We start from the raw sequence: 21,718 nt of genomic DNA, 5'->3' as shown, positions 1-21,718 counted from the left end.
CGGGTGGAATCCGGATTTTTGGGGTTCTAGACCCTTCGGATGAGGCTCCGGGTTTGGGTCTCGGTTTGGGGCTTCTTCATTTCACTCGGAGTCTCCAAGTTGACATAGATATTTTTGATTTTGCTGTTCTGTCCGGAGTCTCTGGGATAAGCTTCTGTCACGATTCTCGGTTAAGCGTTCTAGTGCCAACCCGGAGTCTCTGAGTTGATCCAGATACTCCAGGTCAGTAAAAAAAGCTATGTAACAGCTAGTTTTTGGTGGTTGGGTATATATAGCCTCTCACCCCATCCTTTTTGCTGTTGCTTAGGTACGAAAGAAAACCTTCTAGAGCAAAAAAAAAAAAAAAAAAAAACTCCCTCTCATTCCAATCTAGTGTGTAATTTGAGAAAAATAGTGAGTTGAATTGAGATATTGCAAGTGAGCTAAACTCCCATCCTAAGCACTTGAGTTCATCGACATGAAGTTCATGGAGTGCTTGTTACTCTTAGGGATTCAATCCCCTAAGCTGCTAGGCATTATCGGTAATCACCCAAGGTTATAGTGTGCCACAAGAAGTTTGTGAAGGTTTTAATTTCGTCTTTGAAAGGGAAGAAATCAAGAGTGGAAACCCAAGCTCAAGTATGACCGAGTTTGGAGAGAAAAATAGTTGAGAGAGACTCAACTTAAGTGTGACCGAGCCCCTTAACGGAGACGTAAAACTTTAGAGAAGGTGTCCGAACTTCGAAAAATAAATTTTGTGCATTCTCTCTTGTTTACTTGTTATTGTGTTCTTGCTTAATATTTGTGTATTTTGCTCGATCTACTTCTTCGTGTGTATTTAATTGTAGATTCTCCCTAGATCTACTTGGAATCATCAATTGGAATATACGACTTTACTTGTTTTGAGCTAGAACCTTTTAGACAGTGTTTATTTTCAATTTCGAGTTGATTCTCTATCAAAGGTTCTAGATTAAACCCGGATACTCCGGATTCTGTACGATCAGATCTGAACTCAGAGTATCCAGATCAAACCGGAGTATCCAGTGAACAATATTTTTATGATTTTCAACTAGAGTTTTTTTTTCATATCTTTTGTTAATTTTGAATGATCTTTGTCACCAAATGATTATAATTTTTACACTTATTTAGAGTAATTGAACACTAGTTGAGTCTAGCATATTTAGGTTTTTCACTTGTAAAAAATCTGTTAGTTTATTTTCTGCTGTAAGTTTAGCCTGACGGTAAAAGATGATAAATTTTTATAAAAATATCTATTCACCTCACTCTAAACGATATCATTATTATTTTAAATTCAACTGATTTTCACCAAATTACTGTATGGTCATCGTGAATTTCGAAGAAATGGCTGAGGGCTTTTTTCGGATGAAAAACGAATTTGTAAACCCAGTATCCTTTCCCATCCAATCACCATCATACAGTTCATACCTGTATGCCTTTCCAGAACTAAAGAAGGAAAAAGAAATCATAAAGCGAAATCAGCCGCTCAACAGTCCAACGGCTGAGGCAGCTGATCCGACGGCGGAGACAGTGTGAGCAGGCGGTCCACCATCCATGCACCACTGCAACTCGCTCACTCGCACTGTCCTCTCCTCTCCTACAGTGGCTGCCACCTCCACAAAACGGCAAAAATTTTCCCACCTCTCCACCCGTTTCCCCTCCCGAAATCCCAACCCATGGCCGCCCCACGCGCCCGGATCTGGCCCTGAGTCTCTCCCCTCATTGCCGGATCCTTGCCCTGCCCGGTTTCTTGGGGGCGGCGTGTCATTTCCTCTAGTTTCGGTGCGTTCTTGTGGGTGGCTTCTTGATCCGGCGCATTTGCAGCGTGGATTCGTTGCGGAGCGAGTGATTTATCCGTTCCTGAGGTTGCAGCGTGCCTCCCGACCTCTTGTCGTTGTTGCAGGAGAATCGGCCGCTGGTCGCCGTCGCAAGTGCGGTTTTTTACGGCCCGGGATTCGCGCCGCCGTGTTCCTGGGAGGCTGGGATTGTCGCAATGGTTGTTTAATCGGAGCGATTTGATGTGGTGTTGGTGCCACCGGATCTCGCCGCCATGTGGAAGCAATTTATCGGCAAGCTGTCGTGGAAGTCGATGAAGTCCAGCTCTGGCGGCAGCGGAGGGGGCTCGCCGCCGTCGAAGCCGCCTCCGGTGTCTCCCCGAGAGAATGGAGCCGCGGGGAAGCCGAACGTCTCGCCGCTGCCTCCCGCAGGGGGCGCTGGAGCCGAGGTGAGGTCCAGGGAGGAGGCCTTCGTGCAGAAGGTTAACATTTGCTGCGTGGTGTTCGACTTCTCCGACCGGGGCAAGGACTCGCCAGAGAAGGAGAGGAAGCGACAGATGCTCATGTCTCTGGTCGACTGCATTGGCGCCGCCGAGGAGCCCCTCTCGGAGACGATGATCTCGGCGTGCGTGCGCATGTTTGCTGTCAACCTTTTCAGGGTCTTCCCGCCCAAAGTCCGGTCGGGCACCGCGGCTTCGGAGACTGAGGAGGACGATCCATTCTTTGATCCATCCTGGTACCACCTGCAAGTCGTATATGAGTTTCTCCTTAGGTTTGTGACATCGCCGCTTGTCGATGCCAAGGTAGCCAGGAAGTATGTGGATAGTTCTTTTGTCTCGAGGCTGCTCGATCTGTTTGATTCTGATGACCCGAGAGAGAGGGACTGCTTGAAGACTATATTGCATAGGATATATGGCAAGTTCATGGGAAACCGCCCATTCATCCGTAAGGCCGTGAGCAATATCTTCTATAGATTTGTGTTTGAGATGGATCATCATAACGGGATTGCCGAGCTGTTGGAGGTCTTTGGCAGTGTAATAAGTGGGTTTGCGAAGCCATTGAAGGAGGAACACAAGTTGTTCCTATGGAAAGCATTGATTCCACTTCATAAGCCAAAAACGGTGGGAGTGTATCTGCCGCAACTGACATATTGCATTACCCGATTTATTGAGAAGGAACCAAAGCTTGCGGGGACTGTGATCAGAGGCCTGTTGAAGTATTGGCCAGTTACAAACACTCAAAAGGAAATGATGTTCTTAGGGGAGTTAGAGGAGGTGCTGGAGTTGACTGACATGGCTGAATTTCAGAAGTGCATGGTTCCCTTATTCCGGAGGATTGCAAATTGCCTGAATAGCTCTCATTTTCAGGTAAGTTTCTTTCCAAAATCAGAAAAAATAATTTCAAGTAGTCCTTGATTAATGTTGGCCCTTAAATTGTGTCTTCTTTGTATAGTTTTTTCTGCCTATTTGTTCACAACAATTGCTATGGTGGGAAATAGCAGCAGTAAACGCTTGTGTAATATGAGTTTCTCTGATAATTTATAAGATGTTGCGAGCACATCTATTTTATCAAGGAGTAGTTGCAAAGTTGTTTGCCGGTTGAATCTTTTGCTTATTTTAATCGAAGAATCTGTTTGGCCTCTTTCCTTTTCCCCGTGCTTTTCTAATTTATTAGTGTTACTTCCATTCCATGGTCCCCTGCGCCTTTATGACATAGTGCTTACTAATTAAGGATAAGATATTTCTTCAGTGGTAAACTCTTTCCTTGTTGGCTAAAGTGAGACCACACTCTTATGTTCTTGGCTTAAGTGCAGTTGGTGGCCACTTTCCTTTGTGAGGCACTGAGGCTGAGGCTTCAGGCCATTTGGTTTTTAACTTAGGGCTGGAAATGCGCTATAATTCTTTAGTTCTGCCTTATATTGGTCTCGATTTATTCTAGGTCACGAAAGATCAAATCCTCAGTCTAAAGGCAGATAATAGGAAGCTGTGGGGGGAATCATCTTGACAGGGGTATAAGGGTGTGGAGTCATGTTATGAATGCAAATAATTAATAAATCAAGTTGTAGGCATGTGCACTTTGTGGAGCTTGACAATCAACTAGGTAGAACTGTGATTTTCCATTTGCAACACCTATCGATTTTGTGCACTAATGCGGATGGGATGCAGTGACTCCTGTTTTCTTATATAGTTATATGTGTTTCTTATATAGTTATATGTGCCTACTGTCTTTTTATCCCTTTTTGCTTATTCGAGAAGTACATAAATGTAAGATTATGAATGCCTAACACTGCTGTCTGCTTCTCTCATGGTCACTTGCATGTTCTATGATACATATAGAAGTATTACATAAAAAAGCTACCTTTGAAACTGAAGCACTGCTCTTTTGGCATGCTTTTTGCAGGTTGCTGAGAGAGCCTTATTCCTATGGAACAACGAGCACTTGTTTGATATGATCTCCCAATATCGTCAAGTGATCCTACCTCTTATATATCCAGCTCTGGAGAGGAACACCCGTTGGCACTGGAACCAATCGGTACTCAACGTCACGATGAACGTGAGGAAAATGTTCCTCGACATGGATGAGAGATTGCTCCTGGCCTGTCAGAAAAATTTCCAAGAGGAAGAGGAGAAGCGAGCTGCGACCGAGGAGCGTCGAAGGCTTATGTGGGAGCAGCTGGAGCGGAGTGCCACCCGTGGGTACCAACCAGTGATTGCCGAGTCGATTTTTCCGGCGCCCCCTTCATCAGCTCGTCTGGTAGCCCCCACTGTGACATGACATGGGAACCAATTACACACTCCGTTTCACCTGTTGCTAGCTAGCTAGATGAAGTTGCTTGCTTCTCTGGGGACACACAAGGCATTTTGTTACCTTTGTAAGCCCCCTCGGGTCAAAGTCTGTAATTAATAGCTGATGGTCTGAGGACAAGGGACATTTGATTTTGCATGGCGTATTCTTGCAATGGGCATGCATTTCTTGCCCAAATCTTGTCTGATTGTACCAGAGTGCTCTGTGTAGTCTGGACAGTATCAATTGCATGAGAGAATGCCAAGTTTGCGACCTTTTTTGTGGGCAAAAACTTGTGTTTATCACTGAAAGCGCCTTGCCACCTTCCTTTCATTGATTCTTTTTTACAATGTACAATCAAATTCACTTGTTAGAGACAAATATAACTGCCAAAATGGTCTCTCCAACGACCTGAGCAGAGCTACTTGCTTTATTGTTTATATCCGATGTACAGACATGGAATGGAAGGTGGAAATAAACAAGAGCAGCTGATACTGATGTTACATAGAACATGTCTTTATTTCAAAATGTTGAGCTTAGGTTATCTACTTGATCATCGTTAGTGCCTTTTTATGCTCAAATCATGCCCATGAATCACATCATAAGCACTTCCTCGAAAAATGAACCTATTTTTTACCTAATATTCTGGGAATTATTCGGATCCAGCTATGGTGAGCCTACAAATTATACATTTCCCCCCTAGCCATGTGGATACAAAACAAGTCTACAAGTAAGAACTGAACTGGTGCCGTGTGTGCTTCCCTCAGTGTGGATATGGTCAGAACTCTGAACAGATTCTCACCTGACGGGTGCATGCCACCGTGTCTCCTAACCAACATTTGCTCACCATGCTAATCCGGACATTCTTTTTTTTTTTGCGAGGGCTAATCCGGACATTCGTTAGCATCTGTATGCCACATGCCGTCAAACAAGATTACAGCATAATCCTTTAGCATAAGTGTGATAAACTACGCAGTGGTCGCCGCAATTATTGCCTCACGGAGGTCGATCAAGGAGTAGCACTGATACATGTTTTTAACTGAGGAAGTAGCTGTCTGCAAGTGGCACGTGGCAGCCATGAGCTTAGCCGAGCTCCCTATAAGATACCCATGAGCTGAAGACACACAATCATGCTCGAAAGCTAGGATTGGCCTTCTATCTCGTTGGCTCTTTGTTTCGCTCCTCGTCTTCCTTTCCTGCAGTAGAGCAGTGCCAGAGATAGAGAGATGTATAAGTGTATAACGCTCCGGCTATGCAGGAGATGTCCTACTACGGCCATGTCCAGAAGCACCCGGACCGGTCCTGAGATCTTAGTGGCTCGAGATGAAATTAAAAGAGAAATCCTATTAAACATAAATATTGATATATATATATATATTAATTATAAAGGTAATATTCTGGGTAGAGTTCATAAGCATTTACGATAAGTTTGAACAATTTGAAATACATTCGTTACGATAAGCTGGAACAAAATTATCGTAAATACTGAACAAAATTGTGAGGGATCAGAGTCATGCACGTATGCTTGCGTTAATGCATGCTAGCTAGGTAGAGATACTCATATGCCTATGTACAACTTACTGCGTGCAGTTCTAGTTACTCATCGGTACATGCAGCAGTTAGCTTGCAATCATAGTAGCTTTGGAGCTATCTACTCGCAGGTGCCTGCACCGCAGTACAAACGCTGGACCCATTGATCGCCAGAGCAAGTGGGGACCTTTCCATATTTCAAATGTACGATCTCAACAAGGGTCGGATCCATTTGAGGTGAAGTAGAAACTATAGAGCAGAAAAACCAACGATGAAAACACATATGGCAATAACTGATGCATGTCCTCAATCGAAGCTACGGGCATGCGGGACGCCTTGGAGTCGTGGTCCCACTGAACACAAGAAATTAGACTATCTGTACGGAAGATAACATGAAATAGTCAAACAACCAAATAAACTAGGCAGACAGGTCACTTGAAATTTTATGGAACAGAGAAACTAAGCTACCGTATGGACTACTAAGCCTAGCTGCTACTTTAGACCTAGCTCTATTTGTTATCGTACGAACTGTTAGTTATGTATATTATACACATATACATGAAGAGGGACCCCTCGATTTTGGGGGCCTGGGGTGGCCGCCCTGCTCGACTCTCCTTAGGGCCGGCCCTGGAAGCACCATTAGGACAGAGGCTGCCTCTATGCATGATGATCCTTTTTCTTCTATCATTTTCTACTCAGTTCATACCTCTTGCTGTTCTTGTCAGCTAGGCAAAACTCTTTTTTTCTTCCCTTTTTTTTTTGAGCTTAGCATATTCAAGGGAAAATGGACAGATTAACAATAGGCAAAGCAGAGAAGATCTCGCTGGTGCAACAGTTAAGATGCACGATCGCACCCTACCGGCTAGCGTTTAGGGATGTCAATGGGGAATTCCCTGTCGGGGAATGGCTCCCCATCCCCGTCCCCGCACGAGGGAAAATTCCCCATCCTCACTCCTGCTCGCGGGGACTATTTTCTCCCCATCCCTGTCCCCGCGCGGGGAATGGAGACCCGACGGAGAACCCGTCCCCGCCCACCTGGGCCGAGGCAGTCCACTAGGCCGAGGCCACCCACTGGGCCGACCCGCACCATACCACGGCGCCAGGCCGTGCCTGCCTGGGCCGCACATCTGGCTCTCGCCTGGGCTGGTCGTGCACGCCTGGGCCACCACCGTTGGGCCGAAACGGGTCCCCGCGGGGAAACAGGGACGGAGAATGCTTCCCCATACCCATCCCCGCTAGACCCGACAGGGATATGATTTGTACCATTTATATCTTCACGGGTGACGAAATCTCCCCATCCTCATCCCCTAATAGAGGAATTCCCCGCGGGGAATCGGGGATCGGGTCCCCATTGACATCCCTACTAGCGTTCGAGCGCCTCACCCGCTTAATGGATTCTTAATGAAATCTAGGGGATGTCCTTCTCCATCGGTGCTCATTTTTTTTACAATAGGCAAAGCAGAGATTAATAAATATATCATCTGGCTAGCAAACCAAAATTCAGGAGGAATTATAGTTCCAGTAAAACCAAGCCTATAATTTGTGATAAGAGAAAAATAGGGTAAAACCTAAACCATCCTTGCAGAGCTACCAAACTTTATCTAGGAGCAGGCTCGTCTGAGCACGCTCCAGCACTAAAATGATTGGTTGGAGACTGGTCGTTTTCTTTCATGTGATATCCCATGACCTGAGAGTGATTTCACGTGTTGCGCCTTCACCGCGTGCCTTCAAGAAAGGAGACGTTGGTTTCTTGCAGTCTGTTCACTGCGTGCTGCTGCTGCTTCTGCTACGAGACCTGCGAGTGCTGCCTCGAGTGCCGCCTCTGCTGCCGAGGCTAGTAAACTGAAGCTGCTCCTCATCAGCAATGAAATTAATCAACGAGACATTCAGGAACTTGGAATAAAAGATGCGTGTTTGTTGACTGCAGTCGACTTTTTGTAGATGTACCAGCCGCGCTTAACTCGGTTGACAGTGATCTGCGAAATGTATTTTTACAATTTTCAGTACTCATGTATCATTATTGTAACAACGCACTCCTGTGATTATTCATATTTTCTGTATAGAAAGTTGTTTTGTCAATTAGATGGGGGCCCAACCATCTTTATCTTGTGGAGTAGGGCAACCACTTCACGGTGGATGCAAAATTTGGTTGGTATTTAGTAAGATTTGATCTTTCAACTAGTTTTTTTTCCTCATCTAACAATATGTAATCCATTAAAATATTAATTAACAAAGACAAATATCTTGTAAGTTTTGTGAGATAAAATGATCGAATCACCTCCACAAATATAAACGTTTTTCTTTTGCGATGTCACAAAATAAATACGTTGACAGAGAACAGATCACATGAATCACGCCTATTGCACACAGGGGAAACACGTGACAGAACATCAACTTTCAGACATCTGTGGGTTACCTGCAAGTAAATTTCTTGATTTAAAATTTTCATCCAGTGAAATATTTAATGGTAAAACAACAATTGCATCTATTTGCTACACGTATGAAAAATAATAAATGGCACTGTTACAAGATTTGCTGTTGTGATTCATCAATCGAGTTTCTGGTTATCATCTGTGATGTGGTCCTACCATTAGTCTCCGTAGCTAGATCTCAGAAGATGTATGTGCAAGCCAAGGCAGTAAGCAGAGTTGTCAAGAAAACAGATACTACATTGACCCCGTTGTTATCCAGTATGTTCATTCCTGAAATCCTCGTTACTGTTGGACCGTCTACTCCGACCACCTAAGAAAATGTACACAGCAGCGAAATAATCAGCTTTTGAATCAGAGGTTATTAGGTATATTTCAAATAGTTGAGGATGTAGTACCTTTTTACGAACACTGCAGTACCCACTATACTGAACTGTTGCGCCCAAGAACGAATCAATAAGACTTCCACATAGGCCAGCAGCTGTAGCCAAGGGTATAACTAGCAGCTGCCTCCAAAATACATCAGAAGCACATTGAGTGGTCAAGAATCCTATTAGCACAAATGCAAGCCCAATCGAGAATCCAGCTGCTGCTGCCGCGAGAAACCCGTCGATGGTTACACCACCATTGGTACCCTTTCGCACCCTCTGATTAAATTTAATTTTGAAAGCAACAGAGAATTATATGCTTGCTAATGGTTTGGTGCGCAATCGAAAAAAAGTGTAATGCATACCTTGAATGTTGTGATAATTCGTGGCTCAGCTTTGCTAAGAATGCCGAGCTCAGAAGACCATGTATCACCATTACAACAAGCATAATGTCCGATAACACCACCGATAAGAGCAGTTACAAGAGTCGACTCTTTTGAATCCAAGCACCTATCTGTCCCTCCAGTAACTAATGCTATCAAAACTACCAAGATATTTGCAATGCCACTGTTTGACAGAACTTGCTTCCTGCCAATAAGAGTAGGGTGCACCTGCATTAGAAAGATTCAGAAGGGAATTTTCTGAAATCGAAAGACATCCATCTCGGTAATGGTGCTGTCAACATCTTTCAAATTTAGAAAGCACATAAATACAGGCACATTGGTTGCATCATTTACATGCACAACAAGAGCTTTATCAGAACATTGTCTCATTAAATCTGAAAATTTGGATCAATATGGGTGGAAGATAATATTACAACAAAATAGAAACTGTTTGTGCTTTATATTTGCTTGTATTCTAGCAAAACTTTGTGTAAGACTGAACTTTATGTAACAATTAATAATATAGCTACTAAGCTAAAGAAAGTAGGCATGCCCCAAGGCAAAAAAAGATCAATTAAATCAGTATACAGAAAAGTATGCAAAGCATATATTTACTAGACACGGTGAGTTCTTAAGAGAAGAAAGGCAATCTAATTCTCATCGAAATTTAAAATTCATGGACATCATCCTTCCACTTACGAAAAGTTAGCTCATCTAGTCATTTTATGACTCGCAATAAAAGCATACCAAGCCCTTGGTTTCTCCTCTTCAGCCACAAAACTACATAATAATTGCAGGAAATAACTAAAAGAAAAATATCACCAGCTTATCTCTATTCGCAGAGAATTTCAACATAGGGATAAACTCTTCCAAATTACCTCATTATCCAACTCAACAATCAAAACAAAAATCATCCTAAGCTTCTACACAAGTAATGATGAAAACAATGAAATCCCGTCACAGAACCTCCTTGGTATCTAACATAGTAACATTTACATCCACCGAACTTATAAATCAAGGGATTTTACACTCAGTTTCCTTCTCTCTTTTTGAAGAAATTGCACTCAGTTTTCACTCCTTAAACAGAATCACCACACCATCATACTCCCATATTACTCTTGGCTGTATATACTGTGTCCTTGGCATAGAGATAAGTGCAACAGGGGCAGCGATCTCACTAACCAGTTGCGCTGCCCGCCCTCCTTGAACTCGGGATCGAGCGCACGCTTCCTCGCCTCGCCGACCCTCGTCACCCGCGACGCCGTGAAGAAGAACACCAGCAGCAGCCCCGCAAACCTACATGGCTCAAACTCGAGATCTCATCACAAATTCACGGGCGACCCTTCCGCCGGAAACGAAGATTTCCAAGAAAAGTAGGCGCCTTTCTCACCTGTACCCGGCGACGGTGTGGGCCACCATGGCCGGTACACCGACGAACACGGCGCTGGAGTCGACGGACTTGCGCCGTACCGCGCGCGCCGCGATGGCACCACCCGCCGCCACCGCCACCGCGGCGCGGATCCAGACGCCGCCGCGCTGATCCATTGGGGCGACCTCCCCCCCTGGGTATCTTACGAACACCACCGAATCCAATCTAGCAATCTAGTTATCTGCGAGATCGATTTGATCTCGATGATTTGGAAGAGCAAACGTCGCGAGGTGGACGGTGGCTTTGCTGGCTCGCTGCTCTGGTGGTTCTTGGCTGCTATCATGAGATTTCTTCACGTTTAAGAAGTCGTTATGCTTGGCAACTTTCGCAAGAACCCCCTTGCGATTGTTCAGAGCTGTAATTCTAGCCCAGCTTCTAGTAAAAGTTGGACCCACATTGCATTGACCGCAAAATCTCCGTACTATGCTGAAGGACTTCGATCGGGACACATCAGCAACATCAGCAACAACCAAATAAGTTTGGAAAATTTTGGTTCCTGATTTGCATTTCTACAAGCAAAATCTAAGGACGAAAAGGAAACAGATTATATAAGCATACAGAAACAGAGTTCGAATGGATGGAACTAGTAGCCATCTCACAAACAGAATGGAAAATTTATACATTTCAGCTCGTTGTTCAAACAATCAAACCATGTGTCTATTACTTGCATCTAAGAAAAGAACAAAATTTCATGGGAAGTGTACTCAATGGTCCTGAATTCTGACATTAGCTAGTATCAGCCATCATGCTAGGTAAAATGAGAGGACGCATGATTTGAGAAGGTCATTATCATACCACTCCTATCACTACAACCAGTGCAGTACACCGAACACGCAACAAACCTATAAACCTACAATTCTGAGATTGGACTAGAATCTTCCTCTGCCCTGGCCTCGCCCTCGGCCCCTTCCCCTTCCCCTGGCCCGCCCCCGCCCTCGAAAATCTCTTCTACCATCACCCATTTCATCAGGGCCACTGAAGCTGAACATGCTCATCCGTAAACGTTCAGCATCCGAGCTCTCTGCCCCACCCTGAAAAGACATTAAATTGCAATCGAAATAAACATTCAGACACTAGTCCTATTGAAAGTCTGGAAAGGGATGCATTATGATAGGGAGTCAAACTAACATGGATATCTTCTAAATCTAGTTGCTCCTGCAGCTGCCTTGCCAACTCCTCGTCTCGGCTAGTATCTTGAATGTAGCTTTCTGCAGTTGACCTGGAACCAATGGCCTTCCTCTTCTCCCATTCATCAAGGGTAAAGACCTCAGTATCTTCTTGCTTGCCTTTGCCCTTGAATCTATGACCCCGACCATGCCTGTCTTCAGGCCCAGCCTGGGCCATTTTCTGCAGTAGCTTCTGTGCAGCAGCTTGGTTTTGAACAGGAACAGCTTCGCTGACTGCACGATGCAAGGGAATAAGTCTCCAAGTTTAATTTCCCCTGACAAATTACGTTAAGTAGATATGAAAGTTAGGTTTTGCAGGCTGACCTTCTTTTGGTCTACTATCTGAGCTAATTTGATTGGATTCAAGCTTGCTTGATGTAGTCTCTTTGTTCACATCGCTTGAATCCTCATTCATAGGTTTGCCACCAGAATTAACCGGCACATGGTCACGACTAACTGCCAACTTCCTAGCTTTATGATCTGCTACAATACAAGAAAAAAGGAAGGTACTTCACAGGTTACAACTACATCACCAAAGCCCCAAACTTTTGCAAACATGCAGTCATTGCCTGTAAAAGACAACAACAATGTAGGTGTACGAAAACCTTCAGTGGTAATGCTGAAAAAGCAGTGCATATATTGCAGGCATGTGAGCAACCTAAGAAGGACCGGGTTTTTATAGTGAGGAAATACAGAGCACCACGTTTTACAGAAATGAAAGGGACCAGTCCATGATTCAATTGATGCTGCCTGTTCAGTTTTGCAGGACTTGAGAGTGACTTCCTATTATATTTTCAAAAAAAAAAAGCGAGTATATATTTCTTGTGACTTGAGTGACACTATACATCATGACACCTTTTCGTGAGGAAATGATCCTGAACATTTAATATGCCATCCATGTGGATTTCACCACCCAACCCCAATCAAATGCAAACTCTTATTTACTTGCGACACTGCATTTTACTGAAAGTAGGCAGCTATACATAATTTCTAACTTTTTAGTGAACAGAGTACAAGTGGAAACAATAAGAGAGGGTCTTGAATGGTTACCAGGATATGCTTGCACTTTGGTTGTCCTGCAGGGACGTGCTTCAGTATCTAACTTCTCAAATGGTGGGGGCCCAATTCCATCATCACTTTGAGACAACCTCAAGGATGGACGAGATAAGCCAGTGAATTTCTGGTTCATCTGCCATTCTTCATACAAGGATTGGACAGTCCCCCCCATGACACTCACATTTCTCGCACTTAAGCACAATATGCCATCATTTATTGGAATCTTATTCTCAAGGCGAATCTAGAGTGGCAAGAAAGGGGGCAAAATGCATGTCAGTGCTATTATTTAATAAACTGCAAAATAATCTAAATCGCAGGTGCCGCATAACAGTTCAGTTACAGTGGATTTGAGAAAGTGTAAATATCACAATGTTTAAATGACCATCGAGAACCATCTTGTACAATTCCTAATCAAAATTCAAACCTTCGTATTTCCTAAAAAAAGGATAAGGATGCAAGTTCAGACAGACCATGGGACAGACAACCAATGGGAACAGAAAATGTATCTCCCAACCCAATTCTAATGCTACACCGCCATATACACATAATCACAAAGAATTTTACATGAAATATCAAGGAGCCTACTTGATCTTTTAAAAAAACTGTTTATGCTGTATTCATGCTAGATGCATGGAATAGCATCATGCAAAGAGCTACCTGAATAATCCTATTCTCTTATCCATTTCTAGCATGCTCAGAACTTGATAAAGTATTGTCAAGCTAGGTTCCAAAACTTCCAATGGCATTGAAATTCAGGATTGAACTAGGAGTCTTGGACAGTGCCCAGACAAGCTTAAACTATGTACACAGAATGGGCACAAAATGTGACACTGTACAACGAGAAATCAGAGGCAGAACATGGTCAACTGACCTTGGTACCTGGAGCTATCTCTTCAGTGATGAACGAAATAGGAGAAAACTCTATGGCTACTGCTTCAGATATCCCATCAGTGAGACCAAAGCGTAGAAGACGGCGCTGCTGTGGGTTCTTAAAGGAGGCATCAATGCTGCTGCGATATATATCTCTTACAGAGACTACCTGTTTAAGTTCAAAGAAATAGTTAGACACAGCAACAGGATTAATTAGTTTAAACAACCAAACACATCCAAAACACAAGAACAGCTATCTCCTATAACTACATGAGAATGTACACTCAATCAACAAGTGCAGAACACGACGTGTGTCCCATCGTTCGAGGCGGACAACAACATTTCACAAAAGTGTGCCCATATCCACCACTTGGTTCAAAGAACTGACCTTACTATTTGCTCTTTCGCCTCTTCCTGGCTACAATATCTGAACCCATTCCACTATTTGCGCCGTACCATGCAATGCCCACCCAACGAATCGAGCCGCGAACTAAGACATGCTCCTAAATAAGGCGCTTCACCTGTCACTCTGACACAAATTCTTGGTCGGGTGTAAGCGTGGGGCTTGGTGATCAGCAGTACCTGCAGGACGATAGGGCCGTGGAGGTATGAAAGCCGCTTCGCCGTGGCGGAGGCGGTGGCCCGGTCGGGGAGGGACTTTCCGCCGAACATCCTCAAGTTCATGTCCACGAGCTTGGACTCCACGGCCTCCGGCGACGGCGAGGGGGAGGCGTGGAGGAGGGCCTGGATGGCCTCGTCGGTGGGGTCGCGGAATCGCCATCCCCGGTCAGCGAGGGACTGCAGGAGCCTGTTCTCCTCGGGAGAGAACGATGCACCAGGCGCTTCCGCCGCCGCCGCCATCGCGGTCAGGGGCTGAGTGTTCTCCGGCGGCGAGGTCAGAGAGAGAGAGAGAGAGAGAGAGGGAGGGTTTGCGTTACGACTTTTGGAGGTTTGAGAGAGGAGGAGCAGAAGCGCACTTCGTTCAATCTTGCCAACCCTGTGCGAAAGCGGATTTTAAGAAAGTATGTAATATCTACGCGGAATGCGTAACCCATTAGGTGGGCTCGTGATGTTTTGTCAAAGGATTGACGAATAATTGGACTGAGACGCCAAATGATATTCAGTATAATCGGCGGCGCAAATGCGATGTAGTTCGTCTTCATGCGAATCTCAAAGTTTGTCTTTTTTTAAAACGTCACTCCATGTGGCAGGCATTGATAATCTGATGTTCAGATTTTTCTGGTTCTTCATAACGGTAGCAGCTATGCTCAAAGGTCGCAATTACATTGGCAAAAAGTTAGTGAAAGCTCAGATCTTCACCGTTTTTAACCAAAAGAAAAAAGAAGTTTCTATGAATTATATGAAAGAATCACATGTATAGAGCGAATGGAGCGCGGTGTTAAAGCTTTGAGCCAAACCAGCGAGATTCCATCTACTGTCTCGTACTCTCTGTACGTCTTCAATAAAAACCGAGCATTAAAGAGCACTATTCTTAAAAAAAGAACTGTATGATAATTTTATCATTTAAAGTTAATCTTATTATGATAAATTTATTAATTTACGAGCTCGGTATCTTCGATGTTCAGGACGAGATGAGTGTTGAAGCACCCACTTCATCGCTCACGAATCACCACCACAAACGCATCGACTGCGGTTACGAAGACAACGCGATTCACACTCCACGTCTCCGCGATGAGGCCCCAATGCGCCAACAAAGCGCTCGCTTCACAAAAAAAGATTAAAAGAGCAATAAAGAAAAGAAAAGGTAGAAAAACCATCGAATCTTTCAGTTTTTTCCTGTCTTCATGTGTCTATTTAGGGGTTGCCTTGTTGAGGCAGGAGACTTGTGATAGGAGAGGAGAGTTGGTGAGCGAGCTCGGGATCAGTGGGTGACCCCAGAGGTTGTTGTCTCGGGGGAATTCTTTAACCTCTCCCCCTCTTCTTCCACGGTTTCTTGGACTTGCTGCTGTTCTTTGGTTGGTCTCCTTGGATCTCTTGACTCCAATCGTGTTCTCCAAAATCTCTCCAGTTCTTGGTTCTTGGAGGGCTGCAGGAGCGAGAAGACGAGGGGGAGGAGGCATGGGTAGCTTAGCGAAGCTGGCGAGGAGGGCGGTTGAGACGGATGCGCCGGTCATGGTGAAGGTGATGAAGTGCTCCTACCTCGTCAAAATCGCATCTTGATTCCAACTTTCTTGGTCTTCTATGGTGAGTTCTTTCTGGCAATGTCCCTTTTTCTTTCAGATACAGGAACTGCTTCGAGGGGCCACGGACGTGATGTCGCTTGCACAGGTATATGCCCATAATTCTCGATTGACCTGTGCAACGAATGTATGTGCTGTTTCGGAGACGTTAGGTTAATGACACAAGCATTTTGATTATTGCATTTGCTTGTGAAATGAAAGTCAACTGGAAGCAGAAGGGACTGATGGGAAGCAATAATCTGTATTGCATTTCACCCTCATATTATTATTGTTTCTGCAAATTGTTCAAATCGTAATGCAATTCAGTATGGTACACTTCTATGTTTCATGTATTGCGCATTACATGATTTTTGCTTGTTAGTTCCTGAAAATGTTGCTTATGCTGTTGAAGTGGGACATATTCGTATCTAATTTGATTAGTGACAGGGAGTTTGTTAGCCTCCTAGACACTTTCTTAACCTCTGTAAATCCTGAATGCAGGGAGTTGTTTACTGGCAACCTCCCGAGTCAGCTCTGAACAAGGTCAAAGAAATCATCTGGGAACCATCAGTCAGTAAATATGGTTCCGACGATGGACTTCCTGAACTTCGAGAAGCACTTCTCGAAAAGGTACCGCACTTCATTATGCGATATATAATATATTTTCCTCTTACATTAGACAAGGGGACCATGCTATTAAGTCTTGACACGTTGCCATTACCATTCAAGACCAGGGATCCTGCTTCTAACCCACTACCATGTCAGCTAGTTTTACTGAGTCGTATCAGAAATCACAAGTGATGATGCAATGTTTCAGAAATTAATTTTGTCAAAGAAAAGGTTCCAAAGTTTATATTCGTTCTCTCATTGTAGAGTCATGTTCTGCGTAAGCATCTATATTTTCTGAATATGCAACAAGTTCATAGAAACTCTTTATTCATCAATTGAGAAGTGAGAGCACTATTCTTTTCGGTGACTCCTAAAAACGTGGGACGGAAAATCATAGAGCTAAGAGCTGCAAAATGTCACTTAGACTTCTGTGAGCAATATGGTTTGTCTAACATCAAGTAGCGAAATCATGAGATCATTTGTATGCCCTCTGTTATACCATTAGCCTAAATGTTCGACAGCGTTGAGCTATCTTCAGTATTTATTCCACTGTTTATCGCTGTTGCGCTAAGCTTTCTTTAACTTTGTAGCAGCACCAATGTTATAAAACTCGTGCTGTATTATGTTAACGTGGTCCTTGCCTTCTTTGCTTCTTTGGGAAACTCGCTTATCTTTTCTGATATTTACTGTACTTTTTGCAGTTACGCAGAGAGAATAAGCTTACTAAGTCATCAGTTATGGTCACTGCAGGTGCAAATCAGGTAAAAAAATTTCATCCGGTTTATTATATGTTTGGCATGCCTGTACTGTGCTTTGCGTGGTTGTCAAACTACAGGTTATGTTTCCCAATTCGCTTCTGCTCTTTTTTTTTTGTGAGTTTCTGCTCATTAACTCTATGGTGCACACTATTGCTTTCCTGTTTTGATTGCTAGACCTAGATCTTGTCTCCCAACTAGGTTGGTCCAATCAAGTGGTTTCTTACATCAATTTTCTTTGTCAGGCTTTTGTGAACTTGGTCCTCACCCTTTGTGATGCTGGTGATTCCGTTGTCATGTTTGCACCATATTACTTCAACGCCTACATGTCATTCCAGATGACAGGTGTGACCGACATATTAGTTGGTGCGAGTGATCCCAAGACACTTCATCCTGATGTTGGTAAGATGGCTCTGCTCTCTTCATTTGCGTTGCAGAAGTTAGTGAGATGCTATTACCAACAATCTGTTGTAAGAAAACTGGTGCACTTAGTGGTTCTGAGAGTAGCTGCTTCACTGGTATATGCTAGATTTCTATCACACTAAGTAATCTTTTAGCTGATGAGAGAAATATGCTTGTGCAAAAATGCAATACCTATGCACATGGTCTAAGAAATTATGTACTGGCTATAATTGAAAATATTTAATGTTGGAATCTTATATTATGTCTTAATATGCAGATTGGTTGGAGAAGGTTCTAAAAGAACATGACCCTATCCCTAAACTTGTTACTGTTGTGAATCCGGGGAACCCCTCCGGAGCTTTTATTCCCAGGCCTATGCTTGAGGTCATTTCTCTCCACACTTGTGTTTGGAATCAGTGTTGTCTATTTCCTAATATTGCACTGTCATTGCAGAGAATTTCGGGCCTGTGCAAAAATGCTGGTGCATGGCTTGTGGTTGACAATACCTATGAGTAAGTTTGTACTGATATTTGTTCATGTGCAATTCTATAACCTATTGCGGTATGTATTATGAGAGAGAACTAATAGAGAACCGAGCGATAATACAAAGAGGAGTTCTAGAATACATCTAGTTTGTCCGCGGACTAAGCCTTTTTACCTTTTTCCACAAGGAAAGCAGAATCAACATGAAAAATGCCATTCACCAATGGCCACACACAAAAATGCATATTTAATTAAGCGTTCACCATATTGTTAAAAGCTCTGTTCAAAGCTCGTGTTGAAGAACAGCGTATACCTGCTTAGAGAAGGAAAATTGTAACATCGTGCGTCTCCTGCTTGGGAGTCTATGTTGTGTAAGGGTCCGTCAAATGCAGTTATCTTGTGCTGATTTGAGATAAGTCTTATTGTCCAAACTCATTTCAGCTCCCCAGCCTTTTGAAGTGCCCTTTTAGGCCCTCAACTCTGTTGAACCCTCTGAATCGCAATTACAGGTAAAATCCACCTACCAGTGACCAAGAAATTAGCAGATTTGGCCTACTTTTTATGCAGGATTTATGTTGGAACCACAAAAAGTTGGGTGCCTATAAGAGGCACCTGAAAAACTGAGGGGATAAATAGATCTGAGGCCAAAGTTGAGGGACTAATAATTAATAAAGGACTTTTCCCTTTCACCTTACAGAAACCAATCCATTTTTAGATAAGCTATGTCTTGCAGCTGTGCGTAACCATTCAAACTCGAAATGGTGGCATGAAGAATGGAGTCCAAACACATATTAATTTGTTATCTTCTACAATACTTAGACCATATTTGGCAGAGCTCCACCTTCCACCTCCACATCAGATTTTGAGATTGTAGGTTAAAATAAAGTAGTTTAAGTATCAGTTTTTAGTTCAAAATAGGAACAAGATAGCTCATCTAAATATCCTCAATGTACCTCCAGCTCGAGCTTCATGAATTTCTAGAGCTAGGAATACCTAGCTCCAAGAATTTTTAGAGCTAGAGCTCTCCCAAACAGGGCCTTAATGGAACACAGAAAGTGGTTGATCTTTAAATATCTGTAACTTAATTCTGCTTCCTTTATCGAAAAAACTTAATTCTGCTTGCTGTTGTGTCAGTTGTGATATATAGTCTTTGACCTTTGTATGGCTTGATCTCGAGCTCAGTTTTGAAATTAGTGGGTGTTTTGCAGATACTTTATGTATGATGGAATGGAGCACTACTGCTTAGAAGATAATCACATAGTCAACCTCTTTTCATTCTCGAAGGCTCATGGAATGATGGGGTGGCGTGTAGGATACGTAAGTGCATCATGCTCTTCGTTTATCTTTGGTTTATGCTTTGTTATTGCTGGTGTTGGGACTTGGGAGTCAAAATGAATTCTTTCAGCTTCATACTTTTCCCAGTTGCTCTTCAATTTTCTTTGTGCCACTTAGTCATACATGAGCTGTCTTCTGTAGATTGCACATCCAAATGAAGCTGATGGTTTCCATGATCAGCTCCTCAAAGTGCAAGATAACATACCTATCTGTGCTTCTATCATTGGGCAGCGCCTGGCGCTCTACTCATTAGAGGCTGGTTCAGAGTGGATCAAAGAGAGGGTGAAAGATTTAGTGAAAAACCGTGAGTTGCTTGTGGAGGCACTGTCTCCGCTTGGTGAGGATGCTGTCAAGGGTGGGGAGGGTGCCATTTACCTCTGGGCAAAGCTACCGGACAACAATTCAGATGATTTTGAAGTTGTCAGATGGCTCGCAAACAAGCACGGAGTCGCGGTTATCCCTGGGAGTGCCAGTGGAGGCCCTGGATACATCCGTGTCTCCTTCGGAGGGTTGAAGGAGGAAGACACACGGCTTGCTGCTGAGAGGCTAAAGCGCGGTTTGCAGGAACTGGTGACTGATGGAATGGTACAGTAATAGCCCATTGGATGTAAGTACATTTGACATTCAAGTTACAGAACTCCAATTTTCCGATGATATAATTCTGCTGGGATTAATCCAAGAGAAGAACTCAAGAAAGGATGGATTAAGAATTGGGACAGAATAAAAAGGAATTCAGTCTGCACTCCTGCAGAACTACCTATGTCATAAATAGTAAATCATAATCTAGTGTTTCTTCCTGTTTTACTTTCAATTTTCCATATTACCGATGACAGCAATTGTACACAAATTAAAACATAAGATTTACGAACTTTTCTTGACATGCTTTTGTCTGATGAGCTGCCTGTGGGTTTGTTTGGCTTCGCTTTGCAGTTTTCTCCATTCTAGAAAAAACCCAAAACATTGTACTCCCTCTGTTTTAAAATAACTCCGTAATTTTTGACCAATAATTAGTCAAATTATGTACATGTTCACTATACAATAGATGTATCAATGAATTCATATTTCACATATTTTTAATAAGATTTGGTTTCATAGTAATTGATAATATATTGTAAGAGAAATTAATGGTTAAAGTATATTTTGAAAGTCTTTCTCAAATCCTAATATGCCTTGTAAAAAGAAATGGAGAGAGTATCTTACAGTCAATAGATCTGCAACTTCTGGCGAGGCAAAAAGAAATGCAACTATTTATCGGCTGAGTGTTCTCTCGGTGTAGTGATGCTGAACCTGAATGTTCATCAATACGTGTGTGTCCAAGTAATATCTGCTACAGCGTGCAGAATAGGCATCATAAACTGTATTTTAAGCGATGATTCAAGCATCTCCGAGTAATGTAAACTTCAGTTCCTGTGAACATAAAAAGGATTGAAGTCAGAACAGTGGTTGTAAATCCTGACAAATCTCCGGTCCAGATGGGTTTAATGGCTTTTTTTTTTCCAGAGCTATTGGCAAATCACAAAAAATGACTTTTACGATCTTTGTACAGACTTTTACAACAGGGATATCAATCTGCAAGCTCTAAATAGTTCCCTCCTCATCTTGATTCCTAAAAGTAATAATCCTATCACTGTAAAAAATTTAGGCTCATTTCCTTGCTCAACTGTGGTTTAAAGCTTATCACAAAATTGCTGGCAAATAGACTGTAGAGGGTCATCATTTCTATCATCCACAACAATCAAAACGGCTTTATCAAGAATAGAACAATTCAAGACTATCTAGCTTGGACATTTGAATATCTCCATCAGTGTCACTCCTCTAAACGTGAGCTAATCATCCTAAATCTGAATTTTGAAAAGGCATTTGTCACTTCTCTAAATGTAAGCTAATCATCCTAAATCTGAATTTTGAAAAGGCGTTTGACACAATGGATCACAATGTCATTCTTGTAATATCTCCGAAACTTGGTTTTCCCTCGTGTTGAATCAGTTGGTTAAACTCCATCCTGAGTTTGGCTTCATCTTCCATTCTACTCAATGGTGTTCCTGGAAAAACTTTCAACTGCAGGAGAGGGGTGAGGCAAGGTGACCCACTCTCCCCACTTCTTTTCGTGCTGGCTGCTGATTTATTACAATACATCATCAATGAAGCTCATCAAAGGGGTATCCTA

The 21,718-nt window shown here is 43.1% G+C and overlaps 4 protein-coding genes across 6 annotated transcripts; 2 read left to right on the top strand and 2 right to left on the bottom strand.

Annotated features, from left to right (window-relative positions):
- The first annotated feature begins 1,591 nt into the window (after nucleotides 1–1,591).
- LOC133897719 (serine/threonine protein phosphatase 2A 57 kDa regulatory subunit B' kappa isoform-like) lies at nucleotides 1,592–4,872 on the top strand. Its single transcript, XM_062338534.1, has 2 exons — nucleotides 1,592–3,139; nucleotides 4,173–4,872. The coding sequence occupies exons 1-2, from the start codon at nucleotides 2,048–2,050 to the stop codon at nucleotides 4,545–4,547; spliced, it is 1,467 nt and encodes a 488-aa protein (XP_062194518.1). The 5' UTR covers nucleotides 1,592–2,047; the 3' UTR covers nucleotides 4,548–4,872.
- Nucleotides 4,873–8,471: 3,599 nt separating this feature from the next.
- Nucleotides 8,472–11,004, bottom strand: LOC133897712 (protein PGR-like). The gene is made up of 5 exons (XM_062338522.1): nucleotides 10,657–11,004; nucleotides 10,449–10,562; nucleotides 9,249–9,471; nucleotides 8,914–9,162; nucleotides 8,472–8,828 (listed from the first exon to the last, which is right to left on the bottom strand). The coding sequence occupies exons 1-5, from the start codon at nucleotides 10,809–10,811 to the stop codon at nucleotides 8,697–8,699; spliced, it is 873 nt and encodes a 290-aa protein (XP_062194506.1). The 5' UTR covers nucleotides 10,812–11,004; the 3' UTR covers nucleotides 8,472–8,696.
- A 286-nt stretch (nucleotides 11,005–11,290) lies between these two features.
- On the bottom strand, nucleotides 11,291–14,748 carry LOC133897696 (uncharacterized). Of its 2 annotated transcripts, none has more exons than XM_062338503.1 (6): nucleotides 14,370–14,748; nucleotides 13,789–13,956; nucleotides 12,912–13,158; nucleotides 12,186–12,344; nucleotides 11,824–12,095; nucleotides 11,291–11,726 (listed from the first exon to the last, which is right to left on the bottom strand). In XM_062338503.1, the coding sequence occupies exons 1-6, from the start codon at nucleotides 14,646–14,648 to the stop codon at nucleotides 11,565–11,567; spliced, it is 1,287 nt and encodes a 428-aa protein (XP_062194487.1). In that variant the 5' UTR covers nucleotides 14,649–14,748; the 3' UTR covers nucleotides 11,291–11,564. The 2 variants fall into 2 exon arrangements, with proteins under 2 accessions (XP_062194487.1, XP_062194495.1); XM_062338511.1 differs by having other exon boundaries at nucleotides 12,186–12,341; nucleotides 14,370–14,747.
- Nucleotides 14,749–15,433: 685 nt separating this feature from the next.
- Nucleotides 15,434–20,429, top strand: LOC133897683 (aromatic aminotransferase ISS1-like). 2 transcript variants are annotated; one of them, XM_062338483.1, is made up of 10 exons: nucleotides 15,434–15,552; nucleotides 15,817–15,929; nucleotides 16,029–16,076; nucleotides 16,469–16,597; nucleotides 17,278–17,337; nucleotides 17,577–17,733; nucleotides 18,011–18,117; nucleotides 18,187–18,245; nucleotides 19,425–19,533; nucleotides 19,693–20,429. In XM_062338483.1, the coding sequence occupies exons 1-10, from the start codon at nucleotides 15,480–15,482 to the stop codon at nucleotides 20,143–20,145; spliced, it is 1,308 nt and encodes a 435-aa protein (XP_062194467.1). In that variant the 5' UTR covers nucleotides 15,434–15,479; the 3' UTR covers nucleotides 20,146–20,429. The 2 variants fall into 2 exon arrangements, with proteins under 2 accessions (XP_062194467.1, XP_062194475.1); XM_062338491.1 differs by having other exon boundaries at nucleotides 15,546–15,688.
- The last annotated feature ends 1,289 nt before the right edge of the window (nucleotides 20,430–21,718 follow it).

This window comes from Phragmites australis, chromosome 2 (genome assembly GCF_958298935.1).
Source record: "Phragmites australis chromosome 2, lpPhrAust1.1, whole genome shotgun sequence".
NCBI lineage: Eukaryota > Viridiplantae > Streptophyta > Magnoliopsida > Poales > Poaceae > Phragmites > Phragmites australis.
This window is presented reverse-complemented; position numbering and strand designations above follow the sequence as displayed.

What these genes read in the sequence shown, in the direction of transcription:
- LOC133897719 (XM_062338534.1), top strand. Translation starts at nt 2,048, where the DNA reads ATGTGGAAGCAATTTATCGGCAAGCTGTCGTGGAAGTCGATGAAGTCC. An exon ending in TGAATAGCTCTCATTTTCAG is followed by an intron (nt 3,140 to 4,172) that starts GTAAGTTTCTTT and finishes TGCTTTTTGCAG; the next exon opens with GTTGCTGAGAGAGCCTTATT.
- LOC133897712 (XM_062338522.1), bottom strand. Translation starts at nt 10,811, where the DNA reads ATGGATCAGCGCGGCGGCGTCTGGATCCGCGCCGCGGTGGCGGTGGCG. An exon ending in GAATTATCACAACATTCAAG is followed by an intron (nt 9,163 to 9,248) that starts GTATGCATTACA and finishes AAATTTAATCAG; the next exon opens with AGGGTGCGAAAGGGTACCAA. An exon ending in ACTGCAGTGTTCGTAAAAAG is followed by an intron (nt 8,829 to 8,913) that starts GTACTACATCCT and finishes ACATTTTCTTAG; the next exon opens with GTGGTCGGAGTAGACGGTCC.
- LOC133897696 (XM_062338503.1), bottom strand. Translation starts at nt 14,648, where the DNA reads ATGGCGGCGGCGGCGGAAGCGCCTGGTGCATCGTTCTCTCCCGAGGAG. An exon ending in AGATAGTAGACCAAAAGAAG is followed by an intron (nt 12,096 to 12,185) that starts GTCAGCCTGCAA and finishes TGCATCGTGCAG; the next exon opens with TCAGCGAAGCTGTTCCTGTT. An exon ending in TAGATTTAGAAGATATCCAT is followed by an intron (nt 11,727 to 11,823) that starts GTTAGTTTGACT and finishes ATGTCTTTTCAG; the next exon opens with GGTGGGGCAGAGAGCTCGGA.
- LOC133897683 (XM_062338483.1), top strand. Translation starts at nt 15,480, where the DNA reads ATGAGGCCCCAATGCGCCAACAAAGCGCTCGCTTCACAAAAAAAGATT. An exon ending in AGCAATAAAGAAAAGAAAAG is followed by an intron (nt 15,553 to 15,816) that starts GTAGAAAAACCA and finishes AAATCTCTCCAG; the next exon opens with TTCTTGGTTCTTGGAGGGCT. An exon ending in GACACTTCATCCTGATGTTG is followed by an intron (nt 17,734 to 18,010) that starts GTAAGATGGCTC and finishes CTTAATATGCAG; the next exon opens with ATTGGTTGGAGAAGGTTCTA.